Genomic DNA, 19,296 nt, shown 5'->3' on the forward strand with positions numbered 1-19,296 from the left:
AGCACCACATAAAAATAAAATAAAGGTATTGTGTCCAACTAAAAACAGCTAAACAACAAAATTTTAAAAAGATGCATTACATTTTTAAGCATGTGGGGAAAACTTCAACATACAGTTAATGAAAATAATATTTAGAAAACAACTTAAGGGCTGGGGTTGTGGCTCAGTGGTAAAAGCGTTCACCTAGCACATGTGGGACGCTGGGTTCGATCCTCAGCACCATGTAACAATAAGTAAATAAAATAAAGGTACTGTTTCCAACTACAACTAAAAAATAAATATGAAAAAAGTACATAATTGTGTATCTATGATACACAGAAAAAAAGACCCAAGAAATACATACCAAAGGTTAAAAATGGATAGTCATATATGGGTAGTAAGAGTATGAGTAATTTTTATTTCTTCTTTTTGCTATGTTTTCTAGATATTTTACAGTATAAACTGTATAATAAGGGGAAAAAAATTCCCCAACAATGAACAGCTCTTACTTTTGTGTTTAAAAACATTTGTTAGTTTTAAAAATAAATTAAGAGGTCTGGGGTTGTAGCTCAGTGGTATAGCGCTTGCCTTGCACATGCGAGACACTGGGTTTGATCCTTAGCACCACATAAAATAAATAAAGAAAATAAAGGTACTGTGTTCATCTACAACTAAAAAAAAATTTAAAAAAATAAGATACAAACATTACATTTTAAAAAATTCAAAGTCCAAAATAAATATATCAGTCTTTGAATTCCAAAGAGCTTGAAGCTGTGCAAATAGCATGACCAGGCAAGAAAGTAAAAGCCAAAGTGGTAACTTTAACCAAAGCAATAATGGGAAGCAAAATTATTCCATTTGTCACAAATCAAGAGCCCAGAGGCTGCCAGGTTCCCACTCTCTTTCAGTGGAGGCCAAGTATAGGTCTGATTTACCTCTCACCAGGAAAGCATCTAGCAGGAGCCACCTGGAATCCTGAACAATTCCTCTTTCTGAGTCCATGAAGACTCCATCCCTGTTCTTTAAAAGCTTAGAAGATATGATCATTTTCAGGACATGCATTTCACTGACTTAAGTGACTGGCTTGTGAAGTGATCTCTAGAGACACCTTGTCTCATTTGAATGGCAGTTTTAAGAAACCAATCTTTCAGACACAATGGGAACCCAGACTCCAGAGTGACTCAGACAATGACTAACCACACAGGACCCAACCCCTCAGATACTCAGGAACACAGCTGGGCTAAACAATATTCTCTACAGAAAAAAAAAAATCAGGCTTCCTAACTTTTCTCAATCAATTTCTCATTTTTTTTTTTAACACTAAACAAAGCAAGAGCAACCCAGGAGCAAAATAAACAAACAAACAAAAACTAAGTTGGGTAACAGGGTGGAAATGAGCGAAAACACACAGTGCTACAGAAATAAGAACTAGAAGGGACCTCAGAGATCATCTATTTAAACCACTGATAAAGAAACTGAAGGTCTCAGGTTTGACTTATTTTCTACTCTTGAGGTCTTGTAACTAGTGAGTGGTAAAAAACTCTTTTTGATATTTTATCTCATTGAAGTTATCAGCCTCTTGTCAGCTGATACTAAGAGTAAGCAGACTTGTTTTGGCACACAGTAGGCATTCATTTATATACTGATGCACCATGGATCACCAAGCATAGAGAATACCAAAACTAGAGGAACCGCTTTGAAGCAACAGCGCTGCCTTCAGCTGCTCCCTATTACAATCTCCTCAGTCTTAATTCGTTTTCACGCCTCCCACATTTCACATCTTCTTAGTAATTAGGCAACAGTCCATGATGTTGAATGTGGCTTGGGATCACTGCTGTTGTAGTCTTACAGACTTCTATACTTTTCTTTTTTAACAATAGAAATGTCATTGCTATTTTTGCCTTCCTGAATAAATTTGCAGCTCAATTCTCTTTTTCCCACAAGACAGCCTAAGTGGAATATTCTTCAAGGGTCTGAAGTATGCCCAGAATTGATATATACTTTCCTCACTGAAAACTACCATAACTCATCTTTTATAAAAGTGAAACTGAACTGACTTTCTCTTTTGACAACAGAATGTTATATGCAGGAATGGAAGAGTTCCTAAATAATCTGAACCACAGTAAACTGCCACAGACAAATGAGATAATCTATTCCTTTTTAAAGGTCTCCGGGGAAGGAAATTCTCAAACATCTTCCCTCTGTGAAATGTTCTTACACATAACCCATATCTCTCCAGCTGCACCAAAAGCCTATTTCTCTTACTGTCATCCCATAAAAATCAAGGCTATCTGGTTATGAGTCTTTTACTTTTAAACACAGTTAGGGTACCTTACAACTGCCTCTATTTTTGTTTTTTAAACCTTTGTGTTTTGTTTTTGTTTCTCAGCACTGGGGATTGAACCAAGAGCCTTGAACACGCTAGGAAAGTGCTCTATCACTGAGCTACATCCCCAGCTACTTGCCTTAGTGTTTTAAGATTAATTTTTCTTCCCAAATCTCATTTTCCAGCATTTCAATCATTACTGTCCCTAATTTCTTCCAGAATATCTGTGTTTAAATATAAGAATTTTGAGTTGGGCGCGGGGGCGCACACCTGTAATCCCAGCAGCTCAGGAGGCGAAGGCAGGAGAATCGCAAATTCAAAGCCATCCTCAGCAAAAACGAGGCGCTAAGCAACTCAGTGAGACCCTGTCTCTAAATAAAATACAAAATAGGGCTGGGGATGTGGCTCAGTGGGTCGAGTGCTCTTGAGTTCAATCCCTAGGACCCAAAACAAAGTACTGAAAGAGGGAATAAAGGTCTAATTAAAAATCTGATTAAATATATAGAAGATCAAGAGATAAGGAGTAACAACACCATCAATTGTTAAGTGTAACACAATAAAATTTCTTGCTGTGATGTGTTATTTTATAAGATGACAATGATATCGGCTTATCTACCACATAACTGCATCTTTATATTAATCGCTAATGATAAGCTTGGGTCACCTGTTAGAATACCAGATCCTTCTCTGGTTTTTCATAATCCATCCATTTCTTATAAAGACTCATTCATTCACACAACAAATATTAACTGAGTGCCTACTATATGTGCCAGGTATTCAGGATACAACAGTGCTAAACAAAAACACCTGCCACAGTAGAGCTTACATTGGTGGCTGGGGTGAGTTAGAGATGGGGGAACTACTGATGCACCCAGTTAATTTTTCCTAAGTGAGTTATTTAGAACTTAATCATTTCAAAATTAAAACTATCCTTGCAATGACCATTACTATAACTTCTGCCCAGGCTGATGCCAAATGAATATGTGCTAAACTCACGTTCTAGTGAACCATCCATGGGGCAGTATTTCTTCAAGTAGAACAAAGCTTTTCAGCTTCTCAAAGAGTTAAATACAAAAGTTTATAGAAACTGACACAGCTCCTATTTCCACTAAGGAAACTTAGAGCATTACAGATAAACTTGCAAGTTTATGACAGAAAGTAAAAGGGAAATACTTATAATAACTGGAGGATTTATAATCTAAAATTAGTCACCTCAAAGAATACCTTACAATAAAACCTCTAGCTCAGAAAATATTAAAATCCTATCTGGGAGCACGGCCACTTCTCCCTCTCTTCACTGTTTTGTACCCAGAAAGGACCTACACCAAAGAGATATTTAGCATACATCTGCTTTGATATGAAGGCATTTAGTCAGGCTTTAGGATCACTTTAGGAAAATAAAATATGAAGTAATAGGGTTTTGCACAGACTACCTTCCCTGAGACTTAGAGTAAATCCATGGTGGATGGTAAAACCATAGAACAGTCTTGGTATTTACTGAGATCATCAATATGGTACAGGAAATGTAGCACAGAAGCAAGGGGTGTGGGTCAGAAGGACATGGAGGAAGAAAATGTTCCTACTGTCTTTGAAGGAAAATTAGTGGAGAGTTTCTTCCCAAGAAGGACCCCTGGCAGTTGCACCCATGGATGAAGAAGCATGACTGCCTCAAGGAGCTCACTAGAGACTGAGCCAGAAGGCAGTGGAAAGAGAACCCTAGGAGGACTAGAAAGGGGGCTGGGAAAAAAACTGTCCTTAAAAGAGGAGTTTGGTAAAGGTACAGAAAGAAGAGATGGAAAGACGGAGAGTAATATTTCCTAAACTTCATGAGCACAGCAGGAGAGAATGAAGGCAAGAGAAGGTGGAGGCCTCTAAGAATTCACACCCTGTGCCCTCAGTTACAAACACAGTCTAGTTGCTAACAATATTAAATTCCAAAATGACTTGTAATGTAGGAAAATAAAATAAACATCCTGCACACTTACCCAATCCGGGTAAACAGCTTCCCATGGGCATGGAGAAAACTGAGGATGAACCTTTTGTTCAGCTGCATGGGAAAAAAGAGAGAGGAGAAAACAATTAAACTTTTCCCAGTTTCCTGTTACTGAACAGAGTCCCCAGTGACACAATAACCTGGCCAGGGCCTAAGGGGTGGGCAATGGGGATGGGAACCAAAAGGACATGCCCAAACTCTCACACAGACCCAGGGCACATGCCCAACAGCTGTCGCTCAGCTGCGCCAAGACAAAAGTAGACTCAGTAAGTGGATAGCTCCCTCTGCTGGCAGTGGTACCTGTGTGCAGGGAATGAAGCAATGAAGATGCCTGGAACTCTCTTGGATCCAGAAGCCATTCTGGCTCCCTTAAGGATGAACATGAGACTGAGAGGAATAGAGATTTTGTTCTGGATGATTCTGGAGAAAGCCCTGATCTTATCTATGAGATATTTTTCTACCTATCCAGGAAAGCAGAACTTGTCTTTGATAACCAAGGATAATCATCAAATCGTATATCACCAGCTTTTAAAACTGAAGTTTAAGTTCTAGGGTCTAGAGCTGAAAATCCAAGTGTCTACAGAGGCCAGGAATAAAGTAGGCTGATAGGAAAGTAGTGACCTAGGGCTATTACTCTCCAGTTCTAGCTGGAAACGGGAATCTGTTTTTATATAAAATCCTCTGGCATTTATGTATATATGTATGTACATACATTACATTCCAGAGAATGAACCCAGGGGCACTTAATCACTGATTCACATCCCCAGTACCCCCCTCTTTTTATTTTGAGACACAGTCTTGCTAAGCTACTGAGTTGCCAAGGATGGCTTTGAACTTGAGATCCTCCTGCCTCAACCTCCTGAACTGCTGGAGGCAACATGTGTCACCACACACCCAGCTAAAATCCTCTGGCTTTTAAATATTGGCTACTGCTAGGCATGGCAGTGCATACCTGTATTTCCAGTTACTTTGGATGCCAAGGCAGGAGGATAGCAAGTTCAAAGCCAGCCTCAGCAACTTAGAGAGACTCTATCTTAAAATAAAATAAGGTAAGGGCTGAGGATCTAGCTCAGTGATAAAGTGCCCCGGGTCTAATTCCCAGTACAGCACTAATAAATAAATATTGGCTACTAGGAAAAAAAAAAAAAAAGTTAAACATTAAGCAAGTCAAAAACACAATTTGCCAGCCACTTGTGGCCCATCAGCCTTTATATCTTGTTCAAGGTTCTAGAAAAATCTGTTTCTAAAGCCAACAGTTCCATCTGGGCAAAACAAAGGAAAGGGTGAAATTTTCAGTTCAACTCTAGAGATGACCTAAAGACCCAATCTCACTATCACCTTCCCTGGTCTCACAGAAGCAATATGCTTAAGATCTTTCAGTCAGGGCTGGGGATGTGGCTCAAGCACAGCGCGCTCGCCTAGCATGCGTGCGGCCCGGGTTCGATCCTCAGCACCACATACAAAACAAGGATGTTGTGTCCGCTGAAAACTAAAAAATAAATATTAAAATTCTCTCCCTCTCTCTCTCTCTCTCTCTCTCTCTCTCTCTCTCTCTCTCTTAAAAAAAAAAAAAAAAAAAAAAAGATCTTTCAGTCAGACAAGAAGGTCTAGAATCTTGATCACAAGAGGGTAATTTTAACAGGGTAAGAAATAATCCAGTAGCCCTGAATCATCTGCCCCAAAGGGAAAACACTTCTAGTTTATTCCTTCTTTCAGATGGAAGGTTGGTGTAGGGAAAGGGGTAAATTCTCACTTTACCAATGACTTCAACATCAAAATTAGCATACAGGGTTGGGGACATAATTCAGTGATAGAGTACTTGCCTAGCACGCGCAAGGTCCCAAGTTCAATCCCCACTATTGCGAAAAGAGAAAATAACAGCATACAAACTTCAGTCTCTATCTTTGCCTTAAGTGAATTATATTAATTGGCTATTCTAGATCGAACATTGACTTATGTAGTTAAAAAGCTCAGGACACTTTTTCGAAGATAACTGTCCTTACAGCAAGTGAGTGAGAGCCAGGGACACTGCTTCCTTTAACAGAAGGGAAAGGTAAGGAACAGCTACAGAGCAAGCCTGACCTTCTATAAACAAATAAAGCAAGAGGTCAAATGTGACAACTAGAGAAATTTGAGAGAAGAATATGTGAGAGTTCTTTGTATTATATTATTCTTACAACTTTTCTGTAGGGATGAAATTATTTGAAATAAAAAGATAAAAATAGGGGCTGGGGCTGCAGCTCAGTGGTTAAGCGCCTGCCTCACACATGTGAGGCATTGGGTTCAATCCTTAGCACCATATAAAAATAAATAAATAAAAATTTTTTTAAAAGATAGAAATATATCTTCTCTATCTAAACTTCCACAGCTGTCCATCAAATACTGGTTAACTAATTCATAACCAGGAAGAATCTTTAAAAATTCATGATATTCACATGTAAAAGGTAATTTGGCAGAATCAAAATGACACTAATCCTCCTTATCCAAGCATAACACCAAGACCAAAGGCCCCAAGAGGTTTTGAGAACATCATGGGTCTATCTACACTTCCCAAAGATCCTTCCCTTAGGGCAGTAGATGAAGCCCACCTAATAACCTGAATTCATATTTGCCAATATCATATTTTAACTGTATACAGTAAAAAGTGGGGTTTTTTTGTGTTTGTTCGTTTTTTCTGATACTAGGGACTGAATCCAGGGGCACTTTACCCCTGAGCAACATTCCCAGCCCCCGATTTTTTTTTAATATTTATTTTTTAGTTGTAGGTGGACACAATATCTTTATTTCATTTTTATGTGGTGCTGAGGTTCAAACCCAGTACCTCACGTGTGCTAGGCAAGCACTCTAACACTAGCCACAACCCCAGTCCCACCAGCCCTTCTAGTTTTTTATTTTGAGACAGGGTCTTGCTAAATTGTTGAGGCTGGCCTCAAATTCATGATCCTCCTGCCTCAGCCTCCAGAGTTACAGGGATTACAGGCCTAAAAAGTAGTTTTCAATGCATCATTTTTCAACTAGTGGGAGTGAAGGGAACTACAGGGAACTTTTAATAAGCACACACACATTTTTCTCCTGACCTTGTTAAAAAGAACTACTTTAGTCTGAAAGTATCTACCACCATAAACATAGTTCCTCTCTGTTGTCATCCTAACATTCGAATTACAAGGAAACTAAAGGCAGAGATGCCTCCTAGAGGGAAGGCATATTATACAGAGGGAGATTCATTTGTTACACATTGATTGAAATGAGCCCTAAACAATATTCATACCTTGACACCATGAAGTCAGCTAGCACTGACACAGAACCTTTGGAGAACTCTAAAATGATACCAAGTCCAGTCAGCAAAGCCTTAGTCTAAATTTTCTCCCTCTTTAACACATCACACAGATACTTCCATTTCTGAAACTTTTTTAATTTTTAACATACACCTATGTTATGTTAAAACATAAGATGGTCTCATTCAGATGGAGAAAGAAATGTGAGACTATCTGTCTCGAAGTCTCCCTTACACATTTAAATACTATTCACTACAAAGGCTTCTTGGGTATACCCCTTTAAGTGTGCTGGAATCATTTAAGGGCTCTAGGCTGCTTAGCTCAAGTACAAAACCAGTTCACTGCAGACTCCAGAGTTTAACCAGAGAGAAATTAATGGCAGTTGGTGGATGGGTAGGTCTCTGGAATAAAGTCCATCCTGTCACTCACTGTTGGACTATGAATAACACGTTTTGGACTGCTCCTCAACTATAAAATGGAATTTTTACCGTGGACACTACCTAACTCAGATTGAAAGGATAAATAAAATAATACAAACTGCAGCATTTTGAGGAGTAAATGCTTTATACAAGCCCTGGAAATAATTCCCCCAAATGTTACATCTAAGTATTTTGTGAACCTTAGAGCAAGGAAGGAGAAAAAAAGCTGCTCAGCAGCATCAATACAACACAACAGAAGGGGATTCTGAAATATGCCCAATTTCAACCTTTAAATAGTTGTTCCTGCTTCTACAAAGTTGTGTAGAAAATAAAATTTCTGAAAAATGAATCATTTTAAGGACCATATGAGTGCTCAGTATTAAAAAGAATTCCAAAGGTTCATTTTTAAAATGTTTTAGAGTGCTCCCTTCAGCAGCACATACTAAAACTGGAATGATTAGCCTCTGCTCAAGAATGACATGCAAATTTGTGAAGTGTTCCATATTCTCACTGGTTTCAAAGCCCAGAGAGGCGGCCTTTCTTTTTGAATATATATATATATATATATATATATATATATATATTTTTAGTTGTTGATAGACCTTTATTTTTTAAAATTTATTTATATGTGGTGCTGAGAATTGAACCCAGTGCCTCACACATACCAGGCAAGTGCGCTACCACTGAGCCAGAGCCCCAGCCCTTTAAAAAACAAAAAACAAAAAACAAAAAAACACAGGCTGGGGGTGTAGCTCAGTGATTAAGCTCAAGCCCTGGTAGCTTTAAAAAAAAAAAAAAAAAAAAAGGAATCTATATGATCCACATATACCAAATATTTTAAAAAATAATCCAATTTTGTTGTGGGTTGTTTTGTTGTTGTTGTTGTTGTTTGGTGCTGGGGATTGAACCCAGGGGAACTCAACCACTGAGCCACATCCCCCACCCATTTTGGATTTTATTTAGAGACAGGGTCTCACTGAGTTGCTTAAGACTTTGACAAGTTGTTGAGCTGGCTTTGAACTTGCAATCCTCCTGCCTCAACCTCCCAAATTGCTGGGATTACAGGTATGTACTGTGTTTTAAAAAGCAGAATATGTCCTTTTAGATTTGTTACAACATAGGTGGAGACCACATTTCAGAAGTATCTGTTAGTAAAATGTCAAAGATTTTCACAATAGTCAATCAAAGCCCATTCATCAGCCTTTCTAAAGCCTGAGATCATAGGATGGTACAGGATGTGAGTATACTGGCTATCTACTTGCAACCCTCATCCCTGTGGCCCCTAGTCTAACAAGACAGGGTCCCTCATGCCAAAAAGTCTATATTCCAAGAAGATAAATAACATACCGACTTGCCAGCTCCCATTTATGTTCCAAATCTAGGACAAGGCCTACCAACTATGAAGATGTTAGGAGGTACAGTGACTTCCTTGCTATCACTATTCTTTAGACAGGAACTATCTCTGGGTGAGAAGAGAAGTGAGGAAATGATAAAGTGAGGAAGGGGCTGCTGGCACAGAAAATATGGAGGTTTATCAGTGACATAATAATAATTTAATAGCAATTAAAGTTATTCATAAATATTCTTCTTTCTAGGATACAGATAAGAAAAAAAGTACAGTCATGCCAAGTAGCCTGACTCAAATGCCTGGTAAGATGACAGAATAAATCAAAATCAATCCTCACATCCTTTACTTAGACCAAAGAGCTACACCAAGGCTAAGGTAGAACATCCTTTACTTAGACCAAAGACCCACACCAAGGCTAAGGATGATGATTACTCTTCACCTTTACTTTCTTCACCCCTGAATTGTTCTGAGCAGAATGACAAATAGTTCAATTAACTATAATTAAGCACAAGTTCCATACAGAGATGCCCCACTTAGATTGCTGGATCTGAGCCATGTGAATTTAAGTGAAAAATGTACCTTTAAAAACAATCTCTTGCTGGGTGTGGTGGTGCACGCTTGTAATCCCAGTAGCTGGGGAGAGTGAGGCAGGAGGATCGCAAGTTCAAAGCCAGCCTCAGCAACTGAGCAAGGCACTAAGCAACTAAGGGAAATCCTATCTCTAAATAAAACAGCTGGGGATGTGGCTCAGTAGGTAAATGTCTCTGGGTTCAATCCCTGGTATCAAAAAATAAATAATAATAATAATAAATAGAACAATCTAACTAATTCACCCCCTTGAAAAAATGGCTCTCACCCTTACATTGCAATTTAGTACTACTGTTCCAACATAGTCTAATATTAAAAAAAAAAAAAAAAAAATCACACCGGGAGCGGTGGTGTATACCTATAATCCCAGCAGCTGGTGGGGCAGAGGCAGGAGGATAGAGAGTTCAAAGCCAGCCTCAGCAAAAAAAAAAAAAAAAAAAAAAAAAAAGCCAGGCACTAAGCAACTCAGTGAGATCCTATCTCTAAATAAAATACAAAATAGGGCTGGAGATGTGGCTCAGTGGTTGAGTGCCCCTGAGTTCAAGCCCTGGTACCCCAAAAAATGAAAAAAATCACTGGAGTTTTAGCTCAGCGGTACAGCACTCACCTAACTTGTGCAAGGCACTGGGTTTGATCCTTAGCACCACATAAAAGTAAATAAATAAAATAAAGGTAGTGTGTCGAACTACAACTGAAAAAAAAAATTCTTTTTAAGAATCACTTGGCTAGGGCTGGGGATGTGGCTCAAGCGGTAGCACACTCGCCTGGCATGCGTGTGGCCCGGGTTCGATCCTCAGCACCACATACCAACAAAGATGTTGTGTCCACCGAGAACTAAAAAATAAATATTAAAAAAAAAAAAATTCTCTCTCTCTCTCTCTAAAAATAAAAAAAAAAAGAATCACTTGGCTATTACTTCATTATCTCTCCTAGTTAGAGAAGGGAAACTGGGCTAAATGTCAGATCAGTAGTCAACTTCAGAAAACCCAGCCAGTATGCATAGGAACAGTTGAGATTAGAGTACCTGGCTAGATATCACTAGAGAAATCTGAACCAGGTATAAAGGAGTTATGAATATGTGATTGATCTGTATTTACTGCTCATATGTTATTGGGAATGAAAACAGAACAAAAGAGTATGAACAAAAACCACTGATCCTAACGTTGAAGACCCAGACTCAAATTGTGGTTATGTTATTTATTTGCTAGGTAACTGTCTACAAATCACATCAACTTTCTAACATGTTTCTTCAACTATAAAATGAATAGGCTGAGTAAGATCAGCAGGAGTGATTCCCTCAGTTTCTATGTATCACCTGAGCAACTTAAAAATAAATAAATAAATAAATAAAGTCAGGCACAGTGGCACTTCTGTAATTCCAGCAGCTCAGGAAACTAAAGTAGGATGATCATAATTTCAAAGCCAGCCTCAGTAACTTAGCAAGACCCTAAGAAACTTAGCAAGATCCTGTCTCAAAATAAAAAATAAAAAGGGCTGAGGATGAGGCTCAGTGGTTAAGTGCCCCTGGTATGGAGGGAAGGAGGAAAAAGAAAGAAAGAAAATGCACGTTGTTTATGACTGCTTTCTCCCTACAAAGGCAGTGTTGAATAGCTGCAGCAGAGGGTATATGGCCCACAAAGCCCAAAAAAATTTACTATCTGGCCCTTGACAGAAGAGTCTGTTGATATCTGGGCTAGAATATCTAAAATACTGGTGTCTCAAAATTTTTTTCTACTTCTACAACACTTGAGGGCTACCACACACGTGTATTGGAAATAGCAATGATTCTTAGGGGTTAAGAGGTAAAGAGGGGTAGTAATGATGAGTTGAGTTTAAAATGAGTTATTTAAAATGAGTTGGTTTTAAATAACTCCAACCCCCAGGATATTGTGATACCACCCACCTCTCACCACCTCAGGAGAACCTCAAATTTACAGTATTCCTTCCAATGCTAAAACCCCACAAATGTATGATTTTAACTAAATACAACTCTTCTTGCCAGCTTTTGTGAAAGCATTATCGTACTCTATGACAGCACAAATGACACCAAATGACTGCTGCTCTCAAATCTTTTGAACGCAAATACTCTAAAGGCTACAGATAACTATAAATGGGGTTCTCTGGATACCTACCTTAGAAGCCACTAGAGGTTTAGGTGACAGTGGAAAAGAAACACACCCAAGCCCAACAAAGATTTCACTTAGGCCAGAGGCCTCCTGGACACTTCCTAAAACATCTCTAATCAGGGAAAGAGGCAGATTAAAATTTATGAGTCTCTGTACTGTGGTATGACAATCTGTAGCAACCAGTTCAAAAGTGCCACCAGTTTAGCATCTAAACTTATGCAGAAAAAGAGAAAGTTCAGCCAAAGGGCAACACTGTTACTCTGACTGGCTTACTTTCTGAATGACTCTTCTTTCTGATTCATCTTTCTCAGCCCCTGGTAACTCTCATGCCCATCCACCCAAACAGTAGGGGAGCTGGGACACCCTGTGTCTGCACTGAACAAAGAGAAGAGAAAATGGCTGAATCTCCTGCTTTGTGTTCAGGTGAGCAAACAGAAAATGGTTCTCCAAGAGTACATACATAAACTTAAGCCCTATAAATGTCAATTAAATCAAACTGGCTGATGAAGATTAAGGAATTAATCAGCTGCTTTTGAAGTGGGTAAGGAGTCATGCTTTGATGTATCATAAGCGAAGGAAACAGTATGTGTGATGGTTCCAATAGCAATGTACTGTAGAGTGGCATTGCTAGATTATTGCTTTGGCAGGAGGGAGACTGAACTGTTAGTTAGGGCCAAGCTGTAGAAGTCCTTGTTAAAAAGAGACTGGTCTTTTTAAAGTTATTGAAGAGTCTTGAACAGGTAAGTGGCATGAGCAAAACTTCATTTATTGGAAAGTAGGGGACTGAACCTAGAGGTACTTTACCATTGAGCAATATTCCCAGCTCTTATTTATTTATTCATTTATTTTAAGACAGGGTCTCACTAAGTTGCTTAGGGCCTACTTAAGTTGCTGAGATTAGCCTTCAACTTGCAATTCTCCTGCCTCAGCCTCCCAAATTGCTGGCACTACAGGTATATGCCACTGTATCCATCACAAAGCTCAATTTTTTAACAACATTTATTCTTTAGTTATAGGTGGACACATTACCTTTATTTAATTTTTATGTGGTACTGAAGATCAAATCCTCACGCATGCTAGACGAGCACTTTTCCTCTGAGCCACAACCCCAGCCCCACAAAGCTCAATTTTTAAAGGTTATTCTGGTAACTGAAAAAAATTTAGGGTTGTTTTTTGATGCTGGGTGCTAGAAGCCAGGAGACCAGGTAAGAGGCTGTTATTGTAGTCACCCGATGGCAATGGAATCAGAGAAGAGAAGAAAGACAGATGAAAAAGATGACCATTGTACATTCAATCAAGATCTCTATGCCTGGCCTGGGGTTGTGGCTCAGTGGTAGAGCACTTCCCTAGCACGCGTGAGGCACTGGGTCCGATCTTCAGCACCACGTAAAAATAAGTAAAATAAAGGTATTAAAAAAAAATCCCTATCCCTACATTCCAGTGATTCTAGTTCCAAGTAATCACCAGCAGTAGTCCAAAACCATGTAGGAGTCTTTCAAAAAAGACTCACACTAAATGAAATACTGACTTCAATTTTAGAGATAATTTAGAAATTCTTATTTCCTTTCAATAATATTTTTAAAATAGCCTTCTATGGTATTGTTACCACACACTTAATAAGTGACTGCTGAAAAACTTACTAAAATATAGATCTAACAGTGATGAAATAACTTATCCACATAATATTACACAAAAGAAAGAAAAGCTGTGTGAGGAAACAGGTTGCCCACATATTACACACACACACACCCACCCCCAAAAAAGAAAGAAAAATCACAAAAATTCACAGGGAAAAATATTTATGTCGTAGGGGAAACTGCACACTCACCACTATCTATGAGAATTTCTTTAAATCCATCTCTTTTTGGAGGATAATTTGATAAAACCCAGACAAAGGTATTCAAAGGGAAAGAGTTCCATCAGAATTTAAGGATTCTGATCCTGAACAGTAACAGTTCTCTATCTGCCCAAGTGACTGGGGAAGAAAAGACAATACTAACATCAGGATAAAAGTCAAAGTCCTGACAAGTCCTATGTAAAAGGTCTATGTAATCTTACCCTACTCTTGCTTCCTGCCATTCTTTGAATGAGTATACTCCCACCTTGGGGCCTCTGAATTTACCTCTGGCCCAAGGGTTCTTTTTTTTTTTTTAAAGTTTTTTTTTTTTTTTTAAGTTGTTGATGAACATACATACATACACTTATTTATTTATTTATTTATTTATTTATTTATTTGCAGTGCTGAGAATCAAACCCAGGGCCTCACATGTGCTAAGCAAGCGCTCTACCATTGAGCCCCAGTCCAATGGTTCTTCTTTGTATATATATGTGTGTCAGGGGCGGGGGTGTGGTGCTGGGGATTGGGGATTGAACCCAGGGCCTTGTGCATTTGAGGCAAGCACTCTTAACAACTGAGCTATATCCCCAGCCCACTATTTTACTTATTTATATGAGGTACTGAGAATCAAACTCAGTGCCTCACACATGCTAGGCAAGCACTCTCCCACTGAGTTACAACTCAGTTAAAATGAAAAATTCATTTCTATCTCCCAGGACAGAAGAGTTATCAGTAGATAATATGGGAATGAATGGAGAGGTGGATGCGTGAGATTTCAATCCAAAGATAAGAGTATTCACATAATTTCTGGCTTGCCATATATCTGGAACAAAAGAAGACACTCTAAAGCTAAAACAGGGTCCAGTCTATGGAAGCAAAGGACTGGAAGAATCTACCTATTCAGAACTCTACTATTCTGCCTGGCTACATAAATCATACCGAAGGGAATGTGTCCTGACATCTGATTTTAACTACTGGACAGCACCTCTTAGAAGCTTAGGGACAGCAACTTACCTAAGAACAGGATGGATTTATAGAGCTGGCTCTGTACTTTAGAAGTTAACAGCACCTCATGCTACTCTTCTATATACAGGGCAATACTCTAGGCACTTTATGTTTAATAACTTATTTAACCTTACCACCACCCTATGAGATAAGTACTACTATTATTTCCATATTATAGATGAGAAAAAGAACACAGAGGTTAGGTGACTGCCCAAGTTCAACCCAGGCTCCAATGGCGGAGATCTTTTTTAAATCTCCCACAAAAACAAGACAGACAGCAGGGATGTTTTATATAAAGACCAAAAGCTAAAGAAATCTCAAACACAAACCCATCAATGGTTCCACATATCATTCACTGAGATTACCAAGCCAAACCAACTGAGAAGTTTTGCAGATTAAGGGAAGTAGATAGATATTTCTAGTCCAGATAATATCATGCACACCAGTGGAAGCACTTAACTGTACCCTCAGATAATGCCAGCAAGAAAAATATAAGTGATTAAAAGCCTATTTTCCACAGCAATAAAATAAGAGCAACAATAAAATGAATAAAAGCACTGACATTTTCCTGGATAAATCCAAAATCTGCCTGATTAATGAGTTTTCAAGAGTCTAAGAATATGTGTATTTACACACTATCATCAGGGAATTTTACACAGCTCAGAAAAAATATCTATTCAAATGCAACCTCTGCCCACTCACCTACCACAATACAGGAAAACCCCTGAATCTCTCAGGAAAGGGAGGAACAAGAACCAATCTACAAATTCAAAGGAGAATGAAGCTTCGATTTAAGGCACATGTAGCCACAAAAAATTATTTCACAACTACTCTGCTATGGGCACCAAAAATCAAATAACCAGCATACAGGGAGCTCTGGCAACCTTAAGCAAGCTTCAGATTTAAGCAAGGCACCAAATAAGGGAAGGATTCTGGTGCATCAACTCCTAGGAAAAGTGTTTCAAGTTAAAAATGGCTATTCAGGTTTGGATGTGAACTTCTGTATCTGCTCTTTATCAACAGAGGCAACTCTACCTCACTGGCAGCTAACAGGACAAAGAAAAGAAAACTATTAGAATAAAAATGGATTATTCAAGGACAACATGGCCTGGTACACCCTGGCATCTGCCTTGACACCAAAGACAAGGCTATAAACATAGAAATGCAGAACTTCTGGAATTCCACATTTAACCAGAAGCAAGCGTGTCCAGGAGCAGGCAGGCCACGATGTCACTTTCCCCCCCAACAGACAGACGGTTTAAGGCCAAAAACCACAGCACTATTGGTGTGAGACTCAGTTTCACTGTGACTAAAGTCAAGGCCTGCTTCCAGCTAGTTTTTTGGTTAGTCTTATTTCTTATCATCCAAAACACATACCAAATACCTTTGAATCTTTTACCTTTGATCCAATCCATTATCTTCCAAGTTCTCCCTTCATTCTCTTTATCCTCTCTCAACATTGAAACTCGATCTTAACAGGTATAACAGGAAGCAAGGAAACTGTGAGCACTAACTTCTTGCTAATTTATTTATAATGTTCTATTCCTATCACTTTTACTATTAACTACTGGAAACATTTGAGTTTAGAGTTAAAAGAGAAGAATGAAAGTAGTATAAGTAAAAAAACAAGAAGTAAACTCAGTTTATAACAATTTGCCAAACTGCGTCACCTTGATATGAGTGCTCTTCTCTACATAAACTATAATAATCTAAAAATTACTACAGCCTTTTCTGCTATTCCACAAAAATACCAAAAAAAAAAAAAAAACCCAAATACCTTTATTCTAATAGCCAATATCCTTTGTTCTAACCCCTACAAATATTCTAACTCTAAAGCGGCATAAAAAAAGATGACTGTGCTAAGTCTGTGGCTCCACTTAGGTACAGAAAGCCACGCTGGCACTAAATAAAGAATACCAAATCTATTCTCATTTTACAGAGGAAAGAGATAAAGAAATTTATTCATGGGAAAAACAAGAAATTTGGGTATGCAACAAAAGGTCTGGCTCCTACTCTGAAAGAGACAACCTCTCAGGATTATCAAGGACATCTATTAATGCCTTATTCATTTTTGTTGTTGTTGCTGTTATTGTTTTAAGTACCAGGGATTGAATCCTGGGCCTTGTACATACTAGGCAAATACTCTGCCACTGAGCTACATCCCCTGTTCCTTATTCAGTCTGACATATGTCACTTGTAAGTATTTTAAAAGTAATACTATTGTACAGATCTGTGCAGAAGTCTAAAGGAAAACCTGCCAAAGAAATTCCTCAAAGAGAATGTCAACTGCCTCAACATAGTTTGCTTTACAAATTAGGACCTAGCATCTCTGAGATTTGTGACACAAGTCTGCTCAAAATTTCATAAGATAGTACAAGATGTTAACATCTTTACTAAGAAAGAAACATCCCAGAAAAATGCAAATTCATCAAGGGTTTTTATCCCAATGCCTCTTTCTCTTGTGCTTCAGTAGTTGCAGCCCTACTGTGAGTGTAAAGGGCAAGAATAGGACTTATTGCCAATGGTTACAATACAAAGCATAACTTACTTATTCCTAAGCCAAGCTAGGTTTGGCACAGAAAGCTTCCCAGAATGATGGAAGGCATGACTTTGGGGTGAGTCAACCTTAGCTAATGCATAAAATAAAGCAGAAAAAAACTATTTGAAGGACTCACATCTAAGCTTGGGTGAATAAATCTACTTTGTGACAAATTCTCAGTTCCAAATGACTGATTAGACAGCACCAATGTGATTGTCTGTACCATGATCCAAGATAGTCTAATGATAGACTCTTGGCTAGGAATCTCAGAAGCAACCATTCCTTGCAGTTTCTAATCACGTCATGTTTTTATCTACGTTGTTTCTTACTGTGCATGTCTACCTAAAGAATTTCTTCCACCCTTCAAAATCAAGGCTTTCCATGTCCACCCTTGTGTTTCTCAGTTAATCTTTTTCTCCTCTGTACTACCTCTATAACAGTGTACATATTTACATTACCATACCTGTAATACTTTATTACAAGCAAGTATTTATCCATCCATTTTGTTACTACACCACAACTCTGAGGGATGGACCAACATCATTTACCTTGCAGTGCCTAGAATAACAACACATAAAGGTACTCACTAAATATTTAATGGAATAATCTGAATGGGGGCAGGGAAAAAATGATCATTTCAGGGACTAAAAGCTAATCTGAGAAGAGCTTTTACAAATGAGTAAGCAAGTGAAAAGAGGAAAATGTCCATATTAAACTGTAAAGCCAAGTTATTTAAGATAACATACAAAGGTATGTACTGTACCACAAGAGAAAACATATTAAAAACAAGAAAAGAGCTGGTTGTGGTGGCATATAATTCTAATCCCAGCCTCAGAAGGCTGAGGCAGGAGGATTGCAAATTCAAGGCCAGCCTCAGCAACTTGAAACCCTGCCCCAAAATAAAAATAAAACTGGGCTGTGGATAATCCTCAGTGGTACAGCACTAGCATACACAAGGCCCTGGATTTAATCACCCAAACTAGGAGAAAATAAAAGAACAAGAAAGATGAAAAGAAAAAGATAAAAGAAGTCACTGGCAGTAAACTCAAGACATAAAACACATGCCAATAAATTCTTTACACTTACCAGAGCAAGTTACCAGTCTGGCTATAATCTCCAGAATAATTAAAATAGAGAATTATTCTAAATAACAAATTCATAAATGTGCATGAAAGAAAATATTAAAAACCCATACAACTATTTCTAATACTGAAAGCAGAAACTTCTCCCAGGGAATTCCACAAAGATGACACCATGTGGCAGAAACAGCAACAATTCTCTAGGTCTCCTTAATATAATTTTCCTTAATATAAGCTGATTGTACACAAAAGTACAAATAAGTAAAAGTAATACTATGGGTTACCAACATGTTACCTAGTCACATAGCTCTCTGATGGCTCTAAGCACAAAAGACATGGAAAAAACAATGTGGAAGAGATATTATTTAATGATTCCAATAATAGATGCTCAACAAATTTCTGCATCAGTGAATGGAAGACAACTCAAAAAGTCACTGAAGCTCTTACAAATGAAAGTGCAGTTAATACAATTTATAGGGACTCCAGCATCAAAAAGATAGAGATTATAGAAAATATTTTTAATTTTTTCTGGTTTACAGTCTATATACTAAGTCTTAGGAGAATAAAACTAAACAGTAACTTCAATACTAAGTATTTATAAGTAAAGTAAAAGATTTCAAAAAACTCAGAGCATCCCCTTTGAGCCAAAAAACCCGTATGCAGACCAGAGTAACACCATAAGCCAAGAAAATAACTATTTCATATTCTCTATCTTAGTCCAAACACATCACATTTGAGATGGTGAAAATAGGGCAGAAAGATGAAATTCTGAACTTTAAGAG

General features: G+C 38.2%; 1 protein-coding gene across 3 annotated transcripts in view; it reads right to left on the minus strand.

Moving 5' to 3' along the window:
- Smg6 (SMG6 nonsense mediated mRNA decay factor) overlaps positions 1-19,296 on the minus strand; it is a 227,107-nt gene that overhangs the window by 167,129 nt on the left and 40,682 nt on the right. For all 3 annotated transcript variants that reach the window (XM_076869133.1, XM_076869134.1, XM_076869132.1), the window contains one exon: positions 4,291-4,352. In XM_076869133.1, coding sequence (XP_076725248.1) covers positions 4,291-4,352 — 62 coding nt within the window. The remainder of the gene's footprint in view (positions 1-4,290; positions 4,353-19,296) is intronic.

The sequence above is a fragment of the Callospermophilus lateralis genome, chromosome 11, assembly GCF_048772815.1.
Source record: "Callospermophilus lateralis isolate mCalLat2 chromosome 11, mCalLat2.hap1, whole genome shotgun sequence".
Classification (NCBI taxonomy): Eukaryota; Metazoa; Chordata; class Mammalia; order Rodentia; family Sciuridae; genus Callospermophilus; species Callospermophilus lateralis.